At 41.4% G+C, this 26038-nt stretch overlaps 1 protein-coding gene across 2 annotated transcripts in view; it reads right to left on the reverse strand.

The window, feature by feature from the left end:
* The window catches only part of COX10 (cytochrome c oxidase assembly factor heme A:farnesyltransferase COX10), a 107015-nt gene that overhangs the window by 28308 nt on the left and 52669 nt on the right, over positions 1-26038 (reverse strand). For both annotated transcript variants that reach the window (XM_075169811.1, XM_075169810.1), the window contains exon 5: positions 5948-6018. In XM_075169811.1, the coding sequence (XP_075025912.1) occupies positions 5948-6018 (71 nt within the window). The remainder of the gene's footprint in view (positions 1-5947; positions 6019-26038) is intronic.

Below are 26038 nucleotides of genomic sequence, written 5' to 3' on the forward strand. Positions count from 1 at the left end.
TAAGTACTGTCATCCATATCCCCTTTGGGCAAGTGACACAGTAAGCATTATATCATTCCATTAGTCCATCCTTTGATGTGGGTTTTATTCTCATTAAACTATGTTTTAGCCTCAAGGTTTTTCCCCCCCCACCTCTCCGTGACGTGGCCACGCCAGGAAAAAAATAAAAAATACCCCGCTGTTCAAAAGGCAAGGACTACATTTTTACAAGCAATTGTACATGTCAAAAATATAAAGCTGCCTTTTTAATTTCTTGTTTACCAAATACAGTCAATGACAGCTCCTGGAAAACAGAGGGTGGAAAAAAAAAAGAAGCCAGGAGGTGGTGGTGGGGAAGGAATGCATTTACTTGTTTTCAAATAATAAAGCCTGAATACAAGCAGGATAAAAAATGCTTGAAAAGGCTGCCGTGGTGGTGTCTGCTTTGAATTGTGCCCTGTTTAAACAAGAGGAAAGCCTCCCACTGAAAAAAGAAACATTTTTATCATTCAAAAAGATCTCAGGGCAGTCCCTTTAAAATGAGGTATTTTCTAAACAAAATATTGGAATGTCTCCCTGCAGGGAATGAGCATCTGATCTCTTAAAAATGATTATTCTTGAAGAACTGTAGATTTATGGAGTTTTTGTTTTATTTGTTTTAACTTAAGTAGAATGAAACCTGTCTGAAATGACCACCCAAGGGAGCAGACCAATCAGCTAAGTAGAGGCTGATCTTTAAATGGGAACCAAAGTTGTACTGAAACCCTTGGGGAGGTTTTAAACTGCTGGCTTAAAACAGGGCTGGCTAAACGCTTAATGCAGGCTTCAGCATAAGCTGAGGACATGGATTTCCTCTCACTTACATCAGTGCAGCTCCACTAACACCAGTAGAAACATTCCTGATTTACATTAGTGTTAGCAAGCAAAGAATCAAGCTAATTACACAGAGTTATCAACAGTGATTACAGGAGGATTTTTTTTTTTTTTTGAATGCGCACATTTTTTCAGCATGGGCTGGTTCTGTTACACTTTGTAGTAGTAGGTCTACTACAGGCAAGTGAGTGGAAAACTCAGCTTTACATAGAACTAGTCTTGAGTCTCAATGTGTTTTTGAATAAATAGGGAAAGTCTGACGTGTTGCAACTTTCTATCAATTTATGAATGTCCAACTGACATATTTGCAATTATAACTACAATTCATAAATACAAGCCACCAGTGAGAAATATTGCTAGCATAGGAGCCCTTTTTGGTCTGATTCTTCAGGAGTTTGGCTTATAGTTTAAATTGACCAAAGTCAACGCTCCACTCAGAAATGTCAACTAGCAGGAAAAGCATTACTGTCTCCATTAATTGCAATAACCATCAACCATGGCCCTAAGAAGCGGGAAGCTCATACACAGAACACAGCTCCTTGTACATTGCTGAGTGAGGAGGTTAATGGGATTCTAGGAAAAAATATTTATTAAACAACAGGAAGATTTATTTCTTTGGAAGCATCCAAGGCATTATCTGTGTTGTGCCAAGTTAGTAGACTTCCACTTCTTAAATGCACAAGGAAAAGCAAGCTTGAGAGTGCAAATATTCTGCGTAAGGAGAATATAAAATTAAATTCCATAGCATATTATTCCCATATTGAAGGTTGTTAAGGCAAGACTGGATAAAGCCTGGAGCAACCTGGCCTGCCTTCAGAGCTGACCCTGCTGTGAGCAGGAGATTGGACTACAGCTCTCCTGAGGTCCCTTCCAGCCCGAACCATCCTCTGATGCTGCCTGTGCAAAGCTTCACGGCCCGGGTGACACAAAACCGGGCGGTAAAGCAAGGGAGGAATCCCAGCCCCACTCCCAGGCGGACACTGCAGCCCCTGCTAAGACCAAAGCCAAAGGCTTCGTACAGAGAATAGTTGCAAATTGCAAAATACTGCAGGAGCAGAACTGAAAGGTGTCTACATGGTCATGAATTAGTTATTTAGAACATGCTGTTTGATGACTTATTTTTTCTAAGATGAAAAACTATTCCTATACAACTATTAAGTTTTTTATGAGTGCTTAGCACAGCAGATCCAGCAGTACTGCAAGTTCATAAAACCAGCTGCTTTTTAACAAGAGTGTATGCAGTTCTGCGTAGAAGGGCAATCAAAACTGTCACTTTGTACAATATAATGGAGCAGGACACTTGTCATCCTAGAGGCAAAGCTCACTCAGCTACTGCAGCTAATACTAGAGATTTATTTAAATTAATCTGCAGGAAAATTAAATCCATTACCTTAAAAAGCAAGGGAATAAATCATATCCAACAGGAAACCAGGAAAAGCTGCTGCCATTTCAGTCGAATCTCAGGTTGTGTGAGCACATGAAATTTTTCCTCGTCAATGACATAAAAACAATTCATAGCAGGAAAAATAATATCAGCTGTTGTTATAATGCAAAACGCAAATACGCTCAATGAGTTTAACACTGCAGCTGAAGTATGAAGAACATCTCAAGCTGTTTGTATTTCCAAACAAGACTTGAGGGGTCAGAGGAGGGAGGAGGACATGTGGGCAGGCTGGAATGATGGATGGCGTTTAGTGGCATGCTGTGTTTGGGTCTACTCTTGTTATTTTTGCAACAGGATGTCTCTGATTACTCTTTGAATAGAAAATAAGGATGGTTACGTCTCATTGCTCAAAGGGAACATTTTTTTCAGAGCCTTACAAATTAAATAGGACATTGTAAAGCAAGCAGTCAATGAACTATCAGGTGCTATTTGTCACAAATCTAGCAACAGTGTCAGAAGATTCCCTGGGGGCATCAGCAGTGGGTTTGGGGCTGGCAAATAAGGTATATGTATTCTTGTCCTATGTACAGCAGACCCCAGCTCTGCAGAGTCCTTCTGTGGCATTGCCTGTACAGTTTGGTCCAGGCCAAATGATATAAAATATATACAGCAGGGGCACACTAAGCCTCTAGACAACTACTTCAGCCATAAAGTTGATGCAATATAGAGAGGACTTCACAAAGGATGGAGGACAATTGCTTTTCCAAATGCCATCATTCCAGAGATCTTTGCAGAACTGGCCCCTGGCTCACAGGGTGCTGCCTGGAGCGATGGTCAGGCCAAAGCTGCCCAACTTAAACCCTTCTTGAGTGTCACCAGTAAGATAATGACACTCTGTCCCCAGCCAGACCTCAGAGACCACGACGACGTTCGCACTCCATGGTGCAGCCCTGGTCAGGGAGCATTTCTTTGAAAGCTACTGAGGTTCCTCACTGGTGCCAAAGGAAACTGCAAATCCTCAGCGCCTTGTAGAAAAGGTTCAGATGTGGGGACTTGGGAACGACGTGAACGTGTATGCAGGGAAATGAACCCACCAAGTGTTGCCAAGGTAGGGGGGGTTGTGTTGTTTTTTCAAAGTAAAGGCTTCAGGCAGAAAGGAAGGAGAGAAATGTTGGAAGCAAGGTCAGTTAGAACTGACAGCTGATCTTAAATCTAACTAAACTTGGGGCAGAAGCTGCAAATGGAGGCCACAAAGTGAAACACATGGGAATAATTTCTCTACAACAGCGTAACATTTCCTAATGAGCCAGCTCCATGAATTAGCTTATCTAAAATAGAGACGCCAGCTCATCCAGGGCCTGGATGACTCAGTAACACCAAGGACCTCTCACTGGGAGTTACCAGTTTGATTTTGGCCCAAGCTCAAAGTGACTGAGAATTGTCTTCGTGATGCCACAACCTCTATAAAAAAAAGTCACTGGCCTCAGTGCAGTTTCTCAGTGGGCAGTTCACATCAAAGCCACCATCGAAAGCCTTTCCAAGGAGGTGCAGTGAGCTAACATGATGGAGAGTTAACAACCTTCTCACTCTTCAAAAGGGATGTCAAGCTCAGGACTGGACCATACAAAAACCGGTACGACTCTGCTACGCATACCAACCAGTTCTGTAACAAGGACTATGCAAAATAAATAAAAAGGAAAGAAAAGAAAGAAAAGAAAGAGAAGAAAGAAGAGAAAGAAAGAAAGATAGAAAAGAAAGAAAGAGAAAAAAAGAGAAAGAAAGAAAGAAAAAGAAAGAAAGGAAGAAGAAAAATCACAATATATTTACAAACAGTGCAAATGAAGGCGGATCATAAAATGATGTCTCGTTTGCACTGGATATCACAGATGTTGTAACACAGAAGAATTAAAAATGCACCAGACATTTCATGATGTGAAGCAGCAAAAGAGAAGAAAATGTCAAAACTCAAATGTCAGACATATTTTGGGCAAGAACTCTGTACATACCCCAAGCTCTCTGGATTCCTTCCCAGACCCAAGACACCAGCCCCTTACATACAATTTATCTGTCTCTGTCTAGTCTGTTTTTGACTAGTTTTAGCATAACCGTTCAAGGGTTTTATTTCATGAGCCAGGAAGGAAAGAGTTCAAGGAACACTAGGGAATATGTGGCAAAATATAACAAGGTTAGATCACTTGCACTGGATTATTCTTCTCTGGCACACCGCAGAAGAAATAACCCCAGTCAAGGTCTGCATGTTCAATGGTCTATAGGGAACGAGGCCGGCATTATTCAAGGTAAGTGACACTTTAAAGAACTTTAAATTAGCTGTTGACAGTCAGGTAGATAGATTGATGAGTGATTACACAAAGTCCCCAACATTACCATTTTGTGAAAGCAAATATGAAGGAGGGGGAAGTAAGAAAATCCGTTAAATATGGTTTTGCCAATCAGTGGTGCATTCAGATGACAGTGAAGTTCGTTTAAGGACACTGGAAACGTATAAAATAAATTGCTTTCTCTGAATCAAAAGTTGACAGAAAGTTTCCCAGCTATATTTTTGACTCCCGAAACACTGCAAGCCATGCTAGTAGACTATGATTAAAAAAAAAAAAAAAAAAAAAATCCCCCCATCATCTTTCTTCCTAACAAGTGTTCCTTCTTCCATTCTTCCAGGGCTAAAGGACCACATGCAAGTGGAGCAGAAGTGCAGCTCCTCTGAACTGCACAATTAAGGCTGACTTACTATATGTACAACAGATGCCCTCACTGCAGTGGTCCCTAAAATATGTTTTTAAATAAAATTAACTCAAGTCAGGAATCTGTAATTAGCACCATCTTCGAGAACAAATCGGAACAAGTTTATTGAAGCGCTTTAACTATTTACAATGAGAGTGAATTTACCCCCAAGGTTCACTTCACTATTTTGTCTCAATTTTCTTGTAATTTCATCCATCACATTTTTTTAGTCCTCCAAAGGTGATGGATAAAACACAGAATAAATAGGACCAACTGTTCGCAGAAGCCTAAGGGAAAACATAATTTTGTTATAAATAATCCTTGGCACAAATCATGGAAATGCAATACTAAAATTGTTTGTTGAATCATTTATGAATTGGGCCTTCAGTTTTAGTTTGCAAATAAGTTAGAGTTTTTTGTTGATGTTCTTTTTCACTTTGCTTTTTTAGCTGGAGAACAGCCTTTGAGAAACTGAACTGATATATAATCCAGAAAACAGAATGAATGAAAGTTTTTTTTTTTTTTTAAGGGAATCCCTATGCTAATACAGGGGGGTTTCTTGGGGGGGGGAGGAGGGAGGGATTTACTTATGGATGATGATAAACTAAATGATGACAAATTTTTACTTTATTTTCCTAAGATGCCACCATTGTGAGTTTTCACCCCAGCTTTATGCTAAACATGTAGAAAAGGCAAAGACAACATGGTGCCTTACAAAACCACTAAAAACCCTCCGATTCTGCTGCCTTGAGAAATTCAGTATTTTAGAGGACAGCTGATTACCCAAACTCCTCACATGAAAGTTATAAACACGAAGAAATATTGACGAACAGAGAGGTGCATTTCTTTCTTAAGTCTTTTGTCTGAAAGTGCTATTTTTTGTCACCTGAAGAGAGAGAGAAGCTTGGAGATAGATAAAAGCAATGTGAAGACTCATTTCTCATTAGCCGGAGCAGGTGTGCATAGCCTTACCTGATCTGTCCTCGCACCAGTGGTCTGTTTTTTGTCCTGTTCATATTTGAGTCAAACGGAACCTCAAAGAACTGTAATAAAAAAAAAAAAAAAGGAAGAATCAAAATGAAAGGATGCCGGAAAGCATGCCATGCGTGGAATGTACTGTCTGCATCTGCAGGTGCTTTAATCTCTATTTTTGAAGGTTCAGAAATACAACGAAAATGGCAAACTCCTTTTACGGAGCTTTGATAGTCTGCATTAATGCTTTTGGCATCCCCTTAGAAAGAAAATCACCTGGAGGACAAAAATAGTTTGCACAAGTCCCCAAAAGTTAATCATTTGAAGTAGAGTTTGACTCCAAGTTCTGTTCTCAACAGGTTTGACACAGCTTTTATACATACACAATTATATATACACATACATACAGCCGTGGCCCCAGTTTTATTTTAATACAAACAGCCCTTGCAAATGTTGTGCTTCTGGTATTTAAAAGACAAACACTAATTTTTTTTCAAGAGCATCTAACTTCTGAGAACCTATAACCCACCCCAAATCAATCAACTCTTGTAAAATGCTACTGAAACTGCACTGAGCATCTAGTTCTAGCAGCAGGGAATGAACACACCATATGGTGTTATTTAATGTCACAACCCAATTCGACTTTAAACACCGCCTATGGGAAAATTCAGGCGGCACTATCTTCACGCTAGGAATTCCTGCAGGCTTTTGTATGATCCGTTCTATATAGAATGTTACTGGAAAAGCTGAATGCGCTTTGCCATACAGCAAATTGTAAAGCCATTTAGTTTGACGTGTGCAAAATAATAATAAAAATAATAAGCATATATTTATTTACAAAAAGAGTAGTATGTATTTATAGAAAGAATATTTTCTACTGACGTTATGTCTGAAGTTTTGGGGTAGGATCCCAATTCTGGTGAATATGTAGGAAAAGTACCATAACAAATCATCATTTCAAACAATCAGACTGACAGTAAGCTCAGTATAACCAAACTGCAGACAGATTTAAGGTGACTATATGATAAATGACTATATGATAAAATCTATGTTATTCCAGCAAGCTGATGTAACCTTTTACATAACAGAAGACAAAATTAACGAACGTCTTCATTTTGACAGTGCCACATTACTGGCCTTGCTACTTAACAGGGCTGCGTTCCCAGGGGAATGCCAGCGGACAGGGACATCGGGAGCAGCAGGGACCCTGTCAGAGCCCTAGAGGTGCACACCAGGGGAAAGAGGCGTCATTTCCAGGCACACAGAGATTACCCGAACCACCTTCCCAACCCATTACTTTGAAGTAATGACTGTATAACAATTTGGGAACCTCTGCTGTTGCTCCTACGTATTGCAAGTGTGGCAGGGATCGGATTCCCATGGATCACCCTGCCTGACACAGCCCACGATATTCTCCACTCGTGGTGACATTTTTAACCTCAGGTTGAATTATCTTCCTGATGGATTTAACTATTCCCAGGAATAAAGTTATAAGAAAGTCCTGTATGCATATGGGCGAGAGTGAGTGCGTGCACATGCTCAAGCCCACACGCTGAAGTTATCCTGCTTAAACACAACTTGCTAACAGTACGCTCTAAAGCCAAGAAATTTGGCTGCGGGCATCATCTTCACATTTTGTCACACTTGTGAAACTGTCCAAACCTGGGAAAGAACGAGACTCAGGCGGGCAGCAGGGAAGAGAGGGGAGAAGGTCGAGGAAGCTGCACCAAACCCCAAACCTGCACCCCCCCCCGCCAGCCAGCAGCTGTGAAACCCCCTGGAAAAGCGGCTGCCTCATCCCCCTCTAGTGGCTGGCCAACACAAATTAATGGATAATTACTGTTGTAACTGGGCTGAAGCCTGTGCTGCATATTAAAGTCCTCAGTTTGTCCGTGGTGGATCCAAAAACTACCATGGTTCTGCAGGGGAGGAATCCTACATTTGTCGGTTTGCATTAAAGGCTGCAGATTAAATGCTCAAAAGTTAAGAAATATAGAAGCATGGGAATTGAAGTCATCAACACAGCTCTTAATTACTAGTTCCCATCCAATTCACTAAAACGTCTTGCCTCCATCTGTGCGGTGGAGCTGGCTGGGGCTACGCAGCCTTTAGATGGTTCGCTCTCCATAAGCCTCCATCCAAAGCAATTGGATGGAGCACCCGACCCAATCCCAATCCCAACCGTCTCTCAAGGCCTTCCAATTTTATTATTGGTATTCCTGAAGCAAACTCAGGCTGCTCAGCCAAGAGTTACTGACGCAAAAGAGAAAGGGACTTCGGGAAGAAAAAGGGTTAGTTTATACGTCTTTCACTTTGTCAAAGCATTCTGGTACAGTGCTAGGCAACTCATGTGTTTTTAGGTAGGCAGCTAACAGGTTATTTCTTATCCTCTGTTTGTTATGCCCGATCTGCAGCAGCAATGGTCTCTCCCAGCTACAGCCGAAGCTGGTGGAGACCCTGGTTGAGAAGAAAGGCACAGAGGAGTCAATGGAGCAGCTCCAAGCCCCAACACACGGAGCCCCGGCAGCTGACTTCGGAGGGACGGGTCGGATCGGCATGGCTACAACGCTGCCCTTGAAGTGTTGGATGTTTCAAAAAGAACCTCTCTAGGAAAGCGCAACGAGTACCTTCGGAGAAGGGAAAGCACCCCGTTTGGATCCGAAACCAGTGATTGCTTCTGACAGCTCAGCATTTTGCTAATGGTTTGTTTCACTGTTACATTTCAGAGACAATTATGTTAAATGAAGAAAAAATGTCATTTGACATCAGACGGGTAGAACAATACAAGGGAAAAATTCTATACAGCCAAAGTATTTTCTCCTGAAAATATTTTGAGCTATGCTCAGTTTTGCTTTGTTTTTAAATACACAATTTTCCCTGTATTTCTATTTGCAAAGTCTGACTGGCGTGAGCTTACTTCCAGTTTAAACTTGTACATGTGAGGAGATTCTGGCTCACTTGAGAGTATTTAAGCTTACTGATAAAGGTATTCCGTGTGCGATGGACAAAATCAAAATAACGCACAGGTTTTAAACTCAGTGTGTCTCAAACATAAAATGACTGAAATGAAGAACAGCTGGACTCTCAACACTGTTGAAAGGATTTAAACTTACGCAGTTGTTATCAGTATAACCTGACAATACCATAATCAGTGTATGAAATATTTCCATATATTTAACATTGTAGTTAACCCCTGAATAGAATATAAATTTTGAACAAGAAACTTCTCTGCTGAGTTAAGTAGTCAAAAAATGTCAGTGTCTGTTGTATACAGACACGGCTGCTCCCGAAATTAAGATTACTGCATGACTTAAGTCGGAATTTTTTCGCTTTTTTAAATCTGACAATCTGAATAATCTGTTACTGTCAACTGTACGCACGAAACTACATATCCGATTGAACCACCGTTAAGAAAAATCCTTTTATTTGCAGTGCCCCAGATTCTTTCACTGAGCTAGTTGCTATTACATGTCAGCAAGATGCCATTTATCAAACTTTTCCCATTTTGCTCCCAGATGTTCAGAAAAATTCTCTCTCCACTTGAAATTATTTTCCCCTGATATTCTAGAAAAAATGAAAAAAATGTGCATCTCAAATATCATTCCATAGGAATGAAAGAGTGAACTCAAACATATTATCTCATGCCAGGCCAGCACTGTACAGCCTGTTTTAGCAAACAGTAAATTCCGTAAGATGAATCCTGAATAAATAAATATTTTAGAAGCACTCAGGAGGCTTTTTCAGGAAGTCTGAATGCATCAATTCAGCTGGACAAGGCAGAATATTATCTGCCCTAGGTATTTGGGAAGCCAGCCATCCAAAGGACAGACAGAGGGTTAAATCTACAGCATCTAAAAATCCCTGAGTGACAAAACTTGGCAACAGCTTTCAAGACCCTAACCTAAATTTTAATCAGTATGCATGAACATTTAAAACATGATAATGGAAAAAAATAAATCAGGCCAGCTAGTACTTTGTGGTTTACTTCTCTGGCAGGCTCATCAGACTCTTTGTGTAGATCTCATCTAGTTAATACAAAGTAATTATATCTTAAACATCTAACAATTCTTAGATTAGCTGTCACATTACTGCTTATAGCTATTTACACTCATGTTTTTTTTTCCTTCAGCTTCTTCATATTAGTTTCCACTTTGTTTTTAAGTGAAACGTTAAAGATTGTTTAATTTCTTCAAGCTACCTCCTGGAAACAGCAGTGAATGCAGAGGGTAGCTAATCATTCAGACTTCCTGGGGGACACATAGATTAATAATTTTATTTGGACTAAGCCAAGGTTCCCATAGCATCACCTTGCAGATGCAGATGGCATCACGCTATGCCGGCACTTGGAGGACGAACATGATACGGAAAGAGCCTTTACAGGACGCCCTCTCGCTCTTTTGCGTCATCAGCTCAACACCGACACCACCTATTCGGTTTTCTAAGGCAGTGGCCTGACTATTTGCAGTTAATTAAGCCAGCGGAGTGGATGGAAAGCCCTGAGCACGTGCTGCGTTTGCCATCCGTGGTCATTCCTGCGGGAGAGATTTTAACTACTGAATTATGACAGTTCAATACCTTTACTCCTGTTCACACGAGAACGTAAATAGAGCGCATTAAGAGGAACAACACGTCATATAGTTTATCAAACAGATCACCCACACTCAGGCTAGTAAACGTCTCTCGTATACCACTTTGGATTTAGAACGTATCAAGCACCAGCCTGGCCCCCGGCCAGGGCCAGCTCTAATCTGTGACACATGGTGGAAACAGCAGCGGCTGAAATAGGCAACCGGTCTTCCATGTATTGACATAACATTTTACTCTAATGCTAAACACATATTTACATCAGAACCGATAATCCCATGAGTCTAAAGACGGAGCGGAACCCTGCTATTAAAAGACAATTTAATTCAAGGCAACTCGGAGGTCTTCCCATCGCAAAACCTCCCCTGCATCTGAGCAGGCTTCCACGTCCTCTTTGGCAGCAGAATTGCCCTCTGGATATATTTTTCTCACCGAAGGCTCTCTGAAGGGCAGTTCAGGGAATGAGAAGATGAGGTTGTTGCCAAAGACAAGTCACCTCCTGCTGCACTGAAGTGCTGCTGGTCTCTAAAATCCTCTGTGCCTTGCACCGCACTGAGGAGGTAGCGCCGAGCTACCGGGATGGGTGCAGGTGGTGGCCAAAGCCTCTTCTCAGCTGAAATCTCTTCCTACAGACCCAAAGCAAACATTTTTAACAAAACGCAAATCACGACCGGTACAATTAGATTCCCCACTTCAGCCCTTCACTGAAGGTCTACAGCCAGGGGTGAAACTGTATATACTGGTCTTGTCGAATTAGATGCTTCTGGGGTTCTCCAATTTCCCCTGCACTACAGTGAGCTTTGATCCTCTTTGGTTTTCTCTGGTATTGCCAAAGAGCAAGCAGTTAACCAGAAACATCATTGAAACACATGTAGGAAACCAGAAAGGTGCACAAATCAGGGAGGGTGGACCAAAACCAGGTGGAAAGCGCGGTGGCAGAGTGGAGTCTGGACACCTGGACAATAACCTGAGGTTTCTTGGGAAGGTGACATCCAGAAAGCCATTCCTCACAGCTGGCCATGCGGCCTCCAAATTCATCAGGTTTTAGCACTAACCTTTCATGTAAAGTCTCCCGATTTTCTCATACGCTCAAAGGAAAGTTGCTATAAGCAGCAATGGAAGCCCATCAGATGATGAAGAGTTGAGTTCCCTCCTTAGTGAATGCTCTTCTCCTCCATATTACCTAATTATTTCTACTCCTCGTGTTTTTAGCGATTTATCTTACATTGTGATAAAGTAATATATAATTATATAAAAGGAGAAGAAAAACATAACGTCTAATTTATGGTAAATAAGATCAAAGTCAAGATTATTATTATAGGTTTTCTTCTGGTTTCTTTTCAATCACTTTTATATGAAACCAACGAAGAATAATTAAAGTATATTACAAAGGTCTTTTTATTCAATTGTACACAGATGTGACTAAAAAAAAAAGCGAAGGGAAGGATTTTCAAAAGCACTCATGTACTGATCTAACACTATTCTCACTGAAGGCTATGGCAGTTTGACTTCAATGAGAGCAGAGACAGCCCAACACTGAGTGATTCTGAAAATCCCACCCTAATTGTACAAACAAGGGAAGGCTTTAGAGATTGCTGGCTTGGAGACTGTATATTTGAGACTCATAAAGGGCACACAGCACCTGTTTGTCTTCAAGATATGAAAATAAAGCAAGGCAAATATTTTAAGGATTAGAAATGGCTTTTTTTTTTCTTTTTTTTTTTTTTAAAGGCAGTATCTGAAAACCCTCTGGCTCTGCAGTTCCCAGTCTAACTATAGATCTGCTTTAATATTTTCCATTTCAAAGAGGATTCTAATTAAAAACGAGATTGATGCAAGCCTGAACAACGTTATTTACAGATAGAGAAGGGCAGCTAAACCCCAAACTGTCATGTCCCAGCAAACGCGAGGAAAGGCCTGCTAGGTAAAGCAGCTGCCACAGTGTAATTTATTAATTCTTTTTTAAAAGCTTCCACTAAAGACACATTCTTCCCATTAGCCAGTGTTCAGAAGCCCATTGCTGTGTACAGGGAAGAGAACAGGAGGTAACTGCAAAGAAAACGTTGATACCTCTCACTTCAGAAACGTATTTTCAGGATGGAGAATGCAAAGACTCACAGACTTCAATTAGCACTCGTTCGTCCCCTCAGATCAGCGACCCGCTCTGCCTCTCAGTGCTCAAGAGGTGACATGTTGTTATTTCCTTGACCGCCTACAAGCGTGTCACTTTCTAGGGATTCCCAGAGACATCCGCTGCCCCCAAAACTGGGAATGTTTTAGGTTTCGCATTGCACTTAGTATTTAAGTGCACTTACCTGGCCGCAGCGCCCAGAGCCGCCGGCACGCCCGGCACACTGCTCTGCATTTGTTTTCAGCTCACCCAAATTCTTTCAGTGGGTCTGACCAACAAAACAAGTGGTCATTAAACTCTTGCAGCTTAACGGCCACTTCATCAGCACTTCGGCCAAACAATATCCTTTGGCGATACCAGAAGTACCATTACCAGGAGCTCGAAAAGCGCATGACCGTGTTAACACCCAGGAGCGTCAAAGCAACAGGTGCCCAGGTGGCCAACGGCATCCTGGCCTGTATCAGAACTGGTGTGGCCAGCAGGAGCAGGGAGGGGATCGTGCCCCTGTACTGGGCACTGGTGAGGCCGCACCTCGAATCCTGTGTTCAGTTTTGGGCCCCTCACCACAAGAAGGACATGGAGGTGCTGGAGCGTGTCCAGAGGAGGGCAACGAAGCTGGTGAAGGGTCTGGAGCACAAGTCTGATGGGGAGCGGCTGAGGGAGCTGGGGGTGTTCAGTCTGGAGAAGAGGAGGTGAGGGGAGACCTCATCGCGCTCTACAACTACCTGAAAGGAGGTTGTAGCGAGGTGGGGGTCGGTCTCTTCTCCCAAGTAACAGCGATAGGACGAGAGGAGATGGCCTCAGGTTGCGCCAAGGGAGGTTTAGGCTGGACATTAGGAGAAATTTCTTTCCTGAAAGAGTGGTCAGGCCTTGGAACAGGCTGCCCAGGGAAGGGGTTGAGTCCCCATCCCTGGGAGTATTTAAAAGACGTGTGGATGAGGCACTTAGGGACATGGTGTAGTGGCATGGTGGTGTTGGGTTGACGGTTGGACTCGATGATCTTGGAGGTCTTTTCCAACCTGAATGATTCTATGATTCTACGACATGGTCCGAATACCAGAGTGCCTCGTTACTGCTGCTCCATCCGCAGGCCCTGTCACGACGACAAGGGGTCGGGACAGAGGTGAGGATGACAGACGCATCCTGAAACACGACGCCCGTCACTGCTGAAGCACAGCTGGAGGAACCGCTGTCACTGCAGGTGTGGATGCGCTTGTGGCATTCACCTGGGTAAAAGCAGCGAGAGTGGAAGAAAGGACCCTGAGTATGCAGGCGTGTGTCTGAGCATGCTGCAGAAAGCAAGGAATTAATGAAGGAGGAAAAGATAATTAAGGACTACAGGTGGTCTGCAGTTGTATGAATAACTTCGAATGAAATAATGGGGCATTTGCACCAAGTTATTTCAGCTACTTTACCCCTACATACAATATTTTTCTTGTCTTCATCTTTGAATCAAATTTGCTAGCACCAATGCATAAGGGGAAAACAAAACAAAACAAAACAAAAACCACGTTTCATCTCATTTTTTTCAATGCACCTGATGTCCAAGACTTGAAATGGAAGAAAAAATGTAAATCTCCTGTTTCGATAAAGGAGATAAACAGGAAACAGGTCGGGTGACCACCGATGATCCCAGCTCTTCCCACCAAAATCATATTTTGCTAAGAAGATACTGTAACAAAAATGAAGTAATAATAAAAATAAAACCAGGCTCTTATTTTATAAGCTGTTCAATCTTGAAAACTGCTGACATCGAGAGCCACCTAAATAGCATATTCCCGAGGCCTCACGGAGGTCAGCGACAGCTTCAGGGGAAATGCAAGCTGGATACCACAGACAGGCTTTCACCTTACGTGATCCACCTTGGAGAAATAGCTTTCACGGGAAGAAATACTGGTTTCTGGCCAGCTGCCAAAGACTTCTAATAATATTAAATATTTACCACCACCAAGTCCTTTTTATTTAGCACACAATTAATGCATCCACAAACAAAGCTCCTTACTCCAAGCCTTCCTCCAGCCCCACTTCCAGGAGGACACTGTGCTACCACTTGCCCATCAGCACGTTTGGGCTCCTTGAACCAAAGGGAGCAGTTTCCAAAGCGCAGGATGTACGGCACTGAATGCCTTCCCATCCTTTTCTTTTGGACATGGACTTTGTCACCATTTGGCTCTTCCTTTTCATCTTAAAATGAAAATTGCTAAAAAATATGTTTCAGGTCTAAGCCTCCAGTTAGATAAACACCCTTGTGCCCTTCCCTTGTGCTGACCCAACTGCACCCACAGAATGACCTGATCTGGCCAAAAATATAACTAATTTTCCTCTGGATCTTTTCATTTTTTGATCTGTGCCACTGGGTCAGGTCACCCTGGACCAGAAAACAGGAGAAGGAAAGGGTGAAGCTGTGACTCGGCTCCCACCGCTGAGCTGGTGCATCACGTACCCCAAGACAGAGGCAGCTACACAACGCTGTCTCCCCCATTTAGGGGTTAAACTGTTCTCTCTATCCAGGCTCATGGAGATAAGGCAATGAAGCAACATCCATCTCTAAGCATTGCGTTGCCCTGATATAATAATGGAAAACTTAACCTACTCACGCACACTTCAACAACTGGACTGTGATCACCGCAAATTCGTCACATACCCATGCAGGATTTTTGCAAGTTTTTAATGATGAATTGTAAGTAGAAGTCAGATGCAGAGACACATACTTTCTGCTCTTCAGGAACTATTTTATTTCTATATATTTTAGGAACAATTATTAGAGTTGAAGAAAAATACCACCTTCACGCCTACCAAAATACACTCTGCAAAGCCATCACTTTGCAAAGCCATTTTCTCAAAGAGATTCCTTTGCATTAAATCATATTTGTCACAACGCCAGCATGCCATGAGTGCAACGTATAATTTAAAAAACAAACAAAACTTCAAATAACAATCTCTTCGCTGAAGATAGGAATTGCACAAGGTCAGTATCTGGTTTAAGTTACTATGTGTCCTAAAATACACAAGGCCAGGTCCTCTGGACACAGTGCAGCTGCCTTGAGCAATACTGCAGATAAAATCCGATACTGAAGATGGCTTAGACAAATTCCTGTGGTGGAATAAAGTTGTTACTCAGGAACTCTTGGGGAAGTATTTCTGCTGCCCAATGCAACTGCTTAAGTCAAGCAGGAGATCCAGAGTCAACCGGGAGACATGCGTCTCCTCCAGATGGCAAGTGAAAGCAAAGAGAGGCAGGGGCTGGTCTAATTGAGATGCAAAGCCTTTATTTCTCTCTAGTAACTACAGAGGGATCCTGAGCTCCCGGCTTTAGCCAGGGCAGTTGTAAAAGGGGCAGGTAACAAGACAGCCCTCTAGACTATCAGTATCGGCTGCTTTTCAGTCCCCTGTGACTACTAGAGAGAGCTATAAAATAAAGCAGCCTCGCTGCTGCTCTATTCTTGCCCAGGAGACTAGAGCGAGGAAGTGGAAAGGTGAGATTTAAATCACTTCCACACGTCTCCTGGCTCCAACCCATGTGTCCAGGATCCAGGTCATTTTAATCAGCTTTTTATAATTTGTCACTCAAATGATAAGAATACTAATCCACCGCAATGTGCTTCCTGCCAGGCACCTGAATATTAATCCATAAACTGTTCTCTTCTATCACATGTAGATGTATTCGCTTTAGCTGCTTATGGCTGACACGTCCTCTTAGCAATGCTTTCTTTCTTATACGACATCCAAAAGTAGCACCGTACATAAAGCAGCAGGCTTGCCTGCTTTTGGCTATAGGGAGGTTATTTATGTAGTTGCATACACATAAATTACTTATTCAAAACATCTTTTAGTTTTGGAAATAAATTAACTTTTGTCCTTGAAGCTACTGGCACCTGTGAAAAAGAATTTGCTTTGGTCCATCTGTATTTGGCAAAAGAAAAATCTACAGCTCCTTCTGGCCAAAATATTAAGGGAAAAAACCCCACAAAACCAAAACCCGAAAAACCACAAGGAATGAAATCTGGGAAGACTGTAATATAGCTGATAAAAAAGCCTAAATGTGAACAAGGGTGTAAAGTGGCATCAGCGTTTACTGACATGCCTCAGAAACACAACACGATAACACTGCCCAACTGTCGCAGAACTGATCTGCTGGACTTACCCGCAGCGCAAGCCTCTTAATGTTAATAAAATCACTCCTCAAGAGTTATTCCTTTAAAGTATTTAAAAACTTGATATCAGGAAGAGTTTCAAGTCACATTTTTACATAAGGTACGTTTAGGGAATCTACTGGGTGTATAGGAGAGAATTTAAAAGTATCTCCTTTTCAATAAAATTTAAAAACAACTTTTTCCTATTGTTCAGATGTTTGAAAAAAGAGCAAGAAATCTCTGTGGGGGATTTAATGATTTACACTTCACTGGCAAGAGAACAGTCTCTTTGCTTCACTCCACCATGTGCTCTCAGCGCCAAAAGGAGTCTAGCTGCTCGTATTCTGAAGAGCTTTAAATGTTAAGAGATAGTATCAAAGGCACCTTGATGAGTGCAGTATTGTAACTTCATTTGTATAACACTGGCTTTATTTTTTTTAAATCTTGGCAATAAAGCAAATTAAGAGAAATCACTCTTCTCTCTCCCATCTGTACAGAACTTAACAGAAAGCTGTCAATATCCTCATAATGTATATTTATTTTCTTATTAATTTCACAGACCACAAAGGAAAGCCACATCTCTGCTGAGGAATCTAAAAGTTACAAAACCTCCCAAAAGTCTACAGTTGAAGAGGAAGATGCACTTCTGTGAACAGTGGGTTTCAACCAAGGGTCCTCAGGCTGCACAGAAGAGGTTTGTTAAAGACGATCAAGAAAAGCAAATTGTCTATGTGATGTGGCAGGCCACATCTGTGACATTTTCAAAGCATTCTATCCTCCTTCTAAAGCTATCGCAGCTCTGCTGATCAAACGACATGGAAGAGTTGCTCACAAAACTATGAACTTTCTGGTCAAGCCTAAGGATTTTACCCATAGTAAGTTAGTTTTGGTAAGGGATCTCTCTTCATAAAAACATGATTTTATGCAGAACATGTAGATCTGCCAAATCCAGTAACAAGGTACAATATAACAACAGATATCCAAGGTATATTTAATCACTTAGCACCAGCTTTACAGGTAAAATCCAGTAACCGTCTACTTTTTTCTTTTTTAAAAGCATAATGCACAAACTGGGACAACTAACTGAGGATGGTCATCATTATGCTCTTCTGCTAAGGGCTGGATGACAAACCTATACACTGGGAAGTCAAGTTACAAAGACATCTCAAACCAATAATTAGGTCTCACCTTTCCTTCCCCTTCATTAAGAATGAAAGTGAAGCAAGAGTTTCACGATGACCCATTAGAAAGCACAAACACCCAAACCTGTTGCAGGGGCATCACATCATCCATCTTTCTAAAGCTGTCAAGAAATGTTTGTCATTCCAATGCTGCTTGCATCTCCCAAATGCTAAGATAACACGCCCATCAATCTCAGCTAGAGTTAAAAGAGGAGTTGAAAAATAAATAGTTCTGAGTCATGTTACTAAGAGGGATTCCACACACTATTAATTTTAGCTTGGAAACCAATTAAGACACCAAATCAGCATTACCTCCCCCCCTTCTTAAGGTATAATGATCTATTCGCTTGCTTAAATTTATTTATTTTGTGACAGTGATCCTTTCAAATGCTTTAGAAGCTTAAACAACAAAAATTTTAGTCCTGGCTTCTGGCAACAGGAAAAGTTTTCTTAAAAGGAGGTCAAAGATATGGACAAGACAGCATGATTCTCTCTATTTTAGAAGGCCATTCTTAAAATAAAAGAACAATAATAAGAAACATAATGACAAAACTTGCCCTAAGCACTGCATGAGCATCGATATGCTGGAATAAATTGCTGATTTCCACTTAAAACCTGGGGCAGCCTTCATCCCCTTCAACCCAACTGCGGCTTCTTGCTCACAAGTGCCACGAGCTACGGCAGCGCTTCTCTACGTCAAAGCAATCAAAGCACTAATCGAGTGATGTGAGTGTGCAAAACTGCACAATCCTTCTATAAAAGGTTATTAAAGCACAAACTCACTGCCCACCCGAAGGGCTCGATGCTCCCGCCCGACTCCTGGAGCTCACGCCATGGGTATTACCTCTACCTAGCAGTGAACTTGCAGGAGCTTTTTAATATTGACACAGAAATGCCACTCTTGTCAGATTTGTCTTCCAGGTGCCTCAAATGTCACCTTTGTTTGCTAAGTGCTAGTCCAATATGAAGTTTTCTCAGTATCTATGGGGAAAAAAAAAAATAATCAACCTTGCACCTCAGTGCCCTAATTTCCCCTGGGTGCCAGTATCCATCTGAGAGCTTTTTGGGGGACTATTTCAAACTCCTTTTGTCTGTGCTGGCACACAGATCTGGAAGCTTTGACTAAACAGGTCTCACTAAAGCTGGAGAGTTGGGACTAGTGTTTTATTCAACCACAAGGAAAAAGAAAAAAATCATCTGGATTCAACAGGAGAGTTGACTGAAGGTCTTCGTACAAGGGGTTAAAGCCAGATTCTGCTTCATGGGGAGTTTTTGGCATTATGTTCATTTTCCATGGAACTAAACCCAGAATCATGAGAAGTCTTTCTGTGATCACAGAAGTGCATTACAGTGTCTAGTCTTGGATCAAAAACTTTATTTAGGAAAGTAGGAGTACATGTGTGAGAAGACAAAAGATCAGCAGTCCAGCATCAAGGTCCCGCCAATTAGAGCAGGTTTTCATTGCTGGCAAGTATAAGATAAAAAAAAGAATTTAATTTGCTTGTCCCACAGCCCAGATCAGTATATGATACTCAGTATATGATACCACCTACCCCATCTTATCTATGGACAAGCATAAAAAATAAAAAAAAAAATAAAAAGCTATCCTCTCAAGAAAGGATTGTAAAATCAGATCAGTCGCTCTCATGGAAACTCTTGAAATAATAATAAAAAAATCATTATGAACTGGAACTAAACTGAACATTGTCATATTTCTATAACAAAAAAATAATCTGCTGAAACATCTACTTTGGGGGCAGATTTCAAATTCTTCAAGTGATGAAAGTGTGTGTATAGACCTGAGAAATGCTAACTCTGCAATTCCAAAAACAAGCTTGCAACAAAAAGTTCTTATTCCCAAACAAAAGTACCCACTAAAAGACATTCCCGAGGAAAAAAATTCTGCTTTAAAATTCACATCCTACTAAAATTCAAATGAGTTTCCCTAGGTAGGCAAGTCCTTAAACGTATACCTCCCTCCATTTAATTACACTGCAGTTCCTGCGTAGACAAGTCCCAAGATGCTCTTACATGATAATCATTAAATATGAAGCGGTGAAATGAATTGCAACATTTAGTAATGCTTCTTATGAGCTAAGATTTATAGAGGAAGCATGAAATAAAACTAAAAAAGCACATGGTTACCATGTCTGCATGTTGTACTGAAAAAAAAAAAAAGACAGGTATGAAAATAGCCATTGAAAATAATGAATAGCTGGGCACAGGCATCTAACCAAAACTTCTGCTGCAGAAGGAAATGCTCAGCCCACCTACTTATTTAATCTATGTAATAGGAGTATTAAAATTAGAATGAAATCTAATTACGTTTTACAGGTCATTTAAACACTGAACACATCATGAAAATAATGGACAGAATTGTGCTATTTAGTAAATACAATTTTCTGCTTAGCTCTACACTTTAGCACTTGTTTAAACTGGCTGGTGAAAAGTTGAGGTATAACTCACAGTTTCACTATAAAAAAAATTCCAGTTCTGAAAAACAATCATTCATGGCTGCAAAAACGATACAAATACAAAGTATCTCAAATTGTGGTCCCAGGAAAAGAAAAAAAAAGGAAAAAAAAAAGAATAAAATAACTGCAATCAGGCAAAAGAAACTTTGAACGCAAGTGGCTTGTCCCAGCGAAAGCAGCTGGGTATCCAACCCCTTTACGCACCTTGACAGTTTCTCTCTAAACATACGCTCCTACAAATAAAGGTTTAAAATATATTTTCTACAGTAAAAAACGTACACGAAACAGGTTTGGAGGATTGCTCACAGGGTTTATAAGCACTTCATTTACACACAAGCATATGCATTTACTGTATAAATATTTATAGTTTGGCAGTTCACTCTCCCAATCTGCATGGGTTTTCTCCGTTGGGTTTCACCAGCGATATTTCCTCTGAATTTCCACATTTCCAGATGCTTTGCTCATGCAGCCTTGATGGAGAACAGTTGTGCCTATTAGCAGACAAGCTGCTGACAACTAAGCCGAGCTTCTAAAAGCTGGCAGAGAGATAATCTGGCACCGAGATCTGATAAGTTTAAAGAGAAGAGGCATGGTGGCCTGCAAACACTGAGAAGTCAGAGAAAAACCTACTCAAGCCCTGAGCCTTTCCTTAGGATGCTTCTCATCTCATTCCAGAGCACTTCAGTCAAAACAAGGAAAAGTCTCGTCTTGGCCAACCATCCTGTTGCCCAGCACCACTCAGTTCTTAACAGACATAGGCTTCTATTAAAAAAAGGAAAGAAAATGTTGCTCCTTGAAGTTATAGCCTCTTAAATAAATTATATTTACAATCATATTTAATAGAGATATATTTAAAAAGGGTTGTTTCTCCCACTTAATTGTTTAAAATACGATGAAGACAAAAAACCCGTGTTATTTCATTTTGCCCTTCCTTCCCACAAATAAGGAGCAGAGTATAATCATCTTCATTTTACAAAAGATATTATTTTGGGGGCGGAAAAAAGGCAAATGCATCTGGGAGTGCAGGAGATGTTTACTGCAAGTATTCACGCCTTCTCTCCGAACGTCGAACATTCCAGCTATCACCAAGCAGCGGTGATACCAAGGACATCAGCAGAACAAGTCAAACCGAGTATGAACCAGCAAGGTTAGCAAACGCATCTCCACCTCAACCCCTCGGTTTTCAACCTCCTTTCTCGCACGGTTTTGCACGCCGTGCACAGCACACGGCAAATGATTTGCAGAAATGCCCCAGACAGGGCTTGCCTTCGCATCCCGGGAAAAAAGTAATCCCACTGTGCGCCCCCAGTTTATGTTTTCTTAATCTCGTGGTCATCTATTTCTAAGGTAACACCAGAGATTATAAACGGCTTGAGTTTTATCTCAATATAAACTCGCTGGAGCAGGTCAGTGCAACCGGCGCAGGCACACCGGGAGCTCGTCCTGGTCTGGCCCCAGCAAGGACAAGTTCAGGCAACACCGTGCTTAACCTATCCCAGCAGTAATGTCATCGTGACTTCCGAAGGATGAGCCGTACCACTGCTTCCCAGTGCTGTGCCAGACCAGACAGTGGTTTTATTCAGACAGTGATTTTTCTTTAGACAGCACTGGAATCCTTCCAGGGTAGATAAAATCTGAATTTTTCCATGCAAAGAACTAAAACACCCATCAAATATATAAGACCTCATTTATATTCTTGTACTCCTCCTCAGGCATTCAGTTTTGGCCACTGTTGAGAGACAGGATTTCTTTGTTTTGACCCCAAACGACTTTCCCAATGCATCTTACAGGTGAAGGGGATTCCCTCCCTCTCCTGCTGCTGCCCTCCCACCCACTCCTTAATTAAAGATGCTAAGGGCTAACAGTAACCATGTTACAGATTAAAACTGGACTGTGATGCATGAAAAATAAGTATGTGGATAGGTTTGGGAAAACAGACTGTTGGCAATTATTTTAGTGTTTATTTAGAAGCTTTAAATTGTTTTAAAATAGATAGCAAGGAGGATTATTGCAATTTAACAATAAAGAAGAGGAAAAAAGCACAAGGAAACGTATTCTTCACTTCTGAACGGACGCCAGGGACCGAGGATCTCTTTAGGAACGCAACTAATTAAAAAAATCTTTTATAAAGTAACATGGCAAATGGAAACGCTGTTTAACCAGAATTGTCCCAGTTCAAAGGCTCGACAGAGCCAGGACCAGCACCCTTGTTTTGACTGCGAGCGCACAAGGGTTGCCGCTCTCCCAGACATCAAGGCATTAACGAACAGCCAAGCTGCCTCCACAGTCAGGTTCATCCAAATACCTTTTCCATGAACGAATCATATAGGCATTTATCAGCTGAAAGAGGAATACGCAAACCTACGGGGTTTTATGTAGGAGTTTTTCCCTTCATAAAGAGTCCCAAAACTTTTAGTCCAGAAGGTCTTAGATTATCACGCTATAGCCAGACTGGTACAAAGCATCCTTGATGTCTAGACCAAATGAAAAGATTAGCAGGTCTGCTCCAGTGCTGATTACACCAGGCTCATACTATTTTTCCAGCGGATGCTTTCATAATTAAATATCAAGTAACAGGAGGCACTTTAACATTTATGTCACCCTCACCTATGAAAATAATAAAAAGTTTATTTGCACTGAGAACTATAAAGTATTAAAAATCATTCTATGGCTGTAACAGCAACCTGTCAAGCTGTAAAAAGAAATCTAGATTTTAGTGAAGAGGGTCCCTTGGGAATGCTGTAGATCAGCAAAGCAGAACAGCAATCACATTATGCCTGTAACTAATATGGACAAAGTGGAATGAGTAATAAAAGACAACAAAAAAACAACTTTCACTCTGATTAGCGATCACAGACTAATAGGCTTCAATTGCAATTTAAAATTAGGTGGCACCATCAATCACTCGGGTCTCTCCTCCTGCTAAGGAGACATCAGGGCTACCTTCAGAGACAGGTTTCTACTCTGAGCTTTACTAGGGTCCCAGGTTCCTCCAATGTCGTACTTGTGTTGATCCGGGAGAAGGGCAAACCCCATTAACATGACCCTAAGCATAACAAGAAAGGGTCTCAAGGGCATCTTCTCCAATCTCTCAATTTTATTTATAAGGTTAACTGTCTTGGTCCAGGCAGGTCTATCAGCTCTTTGGGATGAAGAAAGGTGACAGATCTCAGCTGGTCTGAATAGGTATTGTTCTGCATAATGCAAATATATCACATTTTAAATTCAGACAGGGCCACCCATAGGAAAAAATCGTGAAATACAAGATTTCCAAATGGAATGAGTATTTATTAGAGAAATAAACAGACAAATAACGGATCTATTAAACAACATTCATACTTTCTTGGTAACTTCATCAAAATATGAGACAACAGGCCAGGCTTTCATGGGGATTTTTGTTTTAAACAGCTGGGTGTAAACCTTGAGCAAGTTACTCAACGTTCCTGCTGAACAAAGTTCCCCCTTGCTAAATAAAGCTGATGGGGCTGCGCTGCCTCTGATACACAGGCAACCATGTCATATGAAAGGGATTACCGTTTCATAAATTGCTAAAAAGTTTATGATAGCTGGAAACCTTCATCTAATTTCCAGCTTAAATTTACGCGTAGCTAATTTACGCCCATTTGTTCTTTTGCCAACACTGCTCTACAGCCTAAGCAGGTCCTTTCCCTCCCTGGTACTTACCCCTTGCTATATTTATAGAACAACCATACCCACATCAGCTTTTGTCCTGCCAGGCCATGCAAACCAAACTCTTTCAGCCACCTCTTGTAAGTCTGGCTCCTCGTTCCCTCCCACACACCAGCAAGTCCTTTTCAGCACCTGTTCCCGTTTGATTTAATTTTTCTTGCACATGGGAGACCAGAACGGTGCACAGTTTTCCAGATGACTATCTGCTAACGGCATTAATAGTTCCCTACCTCCATGGAAATGCCTTGCTTGAGAGAATCAAGATTGCATTTGCCTTTTGCACACTACTGCACAGTCATGCTCTAAGTAATTTTTTTTTTTTCTTTTTCAGTTCTTTCCGCCTGAGAAGCCTTCAGGCTTGATCCAAGAGTAGATAATACCCTGGAACTAGAAAGCAAAAAACCTGGCTCTTAACCGAGGTCAGGTATTAATAGCCCACAGAGTGATCCTGCAGGAGTCACTTCATGTTCCTTTTTTTTCATTCCCATACTTGCCTATTTAAATCCAGAACTCACTGAGGACAAGAATCACCTCTTAATCTAAATTAACCCAGTGCCTCACAAGGATCCTGGCCGTGGCCGGAAAAACCTTCATGCTTCCCAGGTTGGAAAGTTTCCTGAAACAGTCTAACTCTGAATTATTTTACTAGTTTGTCATCGTCTGGAAAGACACATATATAAATGCATACGCACACAAGCATGTGTAAGATGGGGTGGTATTAGTAAATGAAAGGACAGCTGCTAATGGCATACTGAATCACGGCAAAATCTGAAGCCATTTCTAAGAACTTGCAAGTTTTCTATTATTTTTGCGAATGTTCCCATAAACGTCCATTACTGAGCAATCTTCGGGGAGACTGCAGCGGGTGTGAAATTTACTGAAAACGAGAAGAAAAGCTGGATTCGGGGAGGCATAAATTCACTGGGCAATTTGCAACGTCTGCTGTAAAACCAGCACGGATGGGAACAGCGCTGGTTAGAGTTATGCTGGGCTCCCAGCATGCTGCCTTGTCATAAAAATGAAATTGTGAACAGAAGATGAATCTTCTTGGGTATTTTTCACAAGTTTTTATAAATTATACAAATTGACAGTCCTCACAAGGAAATATGTTAAATCTGAAAAAAAAAACCCCTCAGCACTAGGAAAAAACCTCTTATCTAAGAGCATACTCAGCAGAGGAAACCAATCCTTCCAGACTTGTCACGGGGCACATGAGATGTAAGCATTGTTATTAATATACCATATCAAGCTTGTCAGAGACAAACTATATACTACTAACCAATATCCAGACAGAAATTTAACGTCTCCTAGCAGAGTGCATCGCTCATACAGGTTTCAACTTATGCACACACCAAAATACACCAAAACTCAGAAAACTGCAACCCAAACTAGGTCCCCACCAAATGCAGCCACTAACATTTCTAATTAAAAATATAATAGTATAAGATGTATAGTTATATTCATCAGAATCAATTCTGAATTTATAAAGTTCTAAGGACTAATAATTTTTTTTTTTTCCCGTTTCAAGTCAATTAAACAAAATATGCTGGGTGGCAATAGCCAGGAAGGACCTGTGCTGCTACCCAAGTTTTTGCTGGCACTTGCACCAGCACCTGAGGACGAGCCCTCCCGAGGATCTGAGCTGGGAAAACCCTCCCCGTTCACAGGGCTAGGCAGGAGGACTTCCAAATGGCACATTAAACACAGAACACGTGCTAAAATACCTTTTGTCTTATGCTCGGAGCAAAAATATATCCTGTATAATACTCATGCAATGCTAAACTGCTTCAGCTGTAACAGCAGGTTCAAGCAAACACCTAGCTCGGATGCGCCGGAGGAGCCGACAAATTAATACGTGGGACTAGGGAAAGGCGGCAGCAGCTCTGCACGGGCTCCGG

The sequence above is a fragment of the Calonectris borealis genome, chromosome 20 (genome assembly GCF_964195595.1).
Source record: "Calonectris borealis chromosome 20, bCalBor7.hap1.2, whole genome shotgun sequence".
NCBI classification, from domain to species: Eukaryota; Metazoa; Chordata; class Aves; order Procellariiformes; family Procellariidae; genus Calonectris; species Calonectris borealis.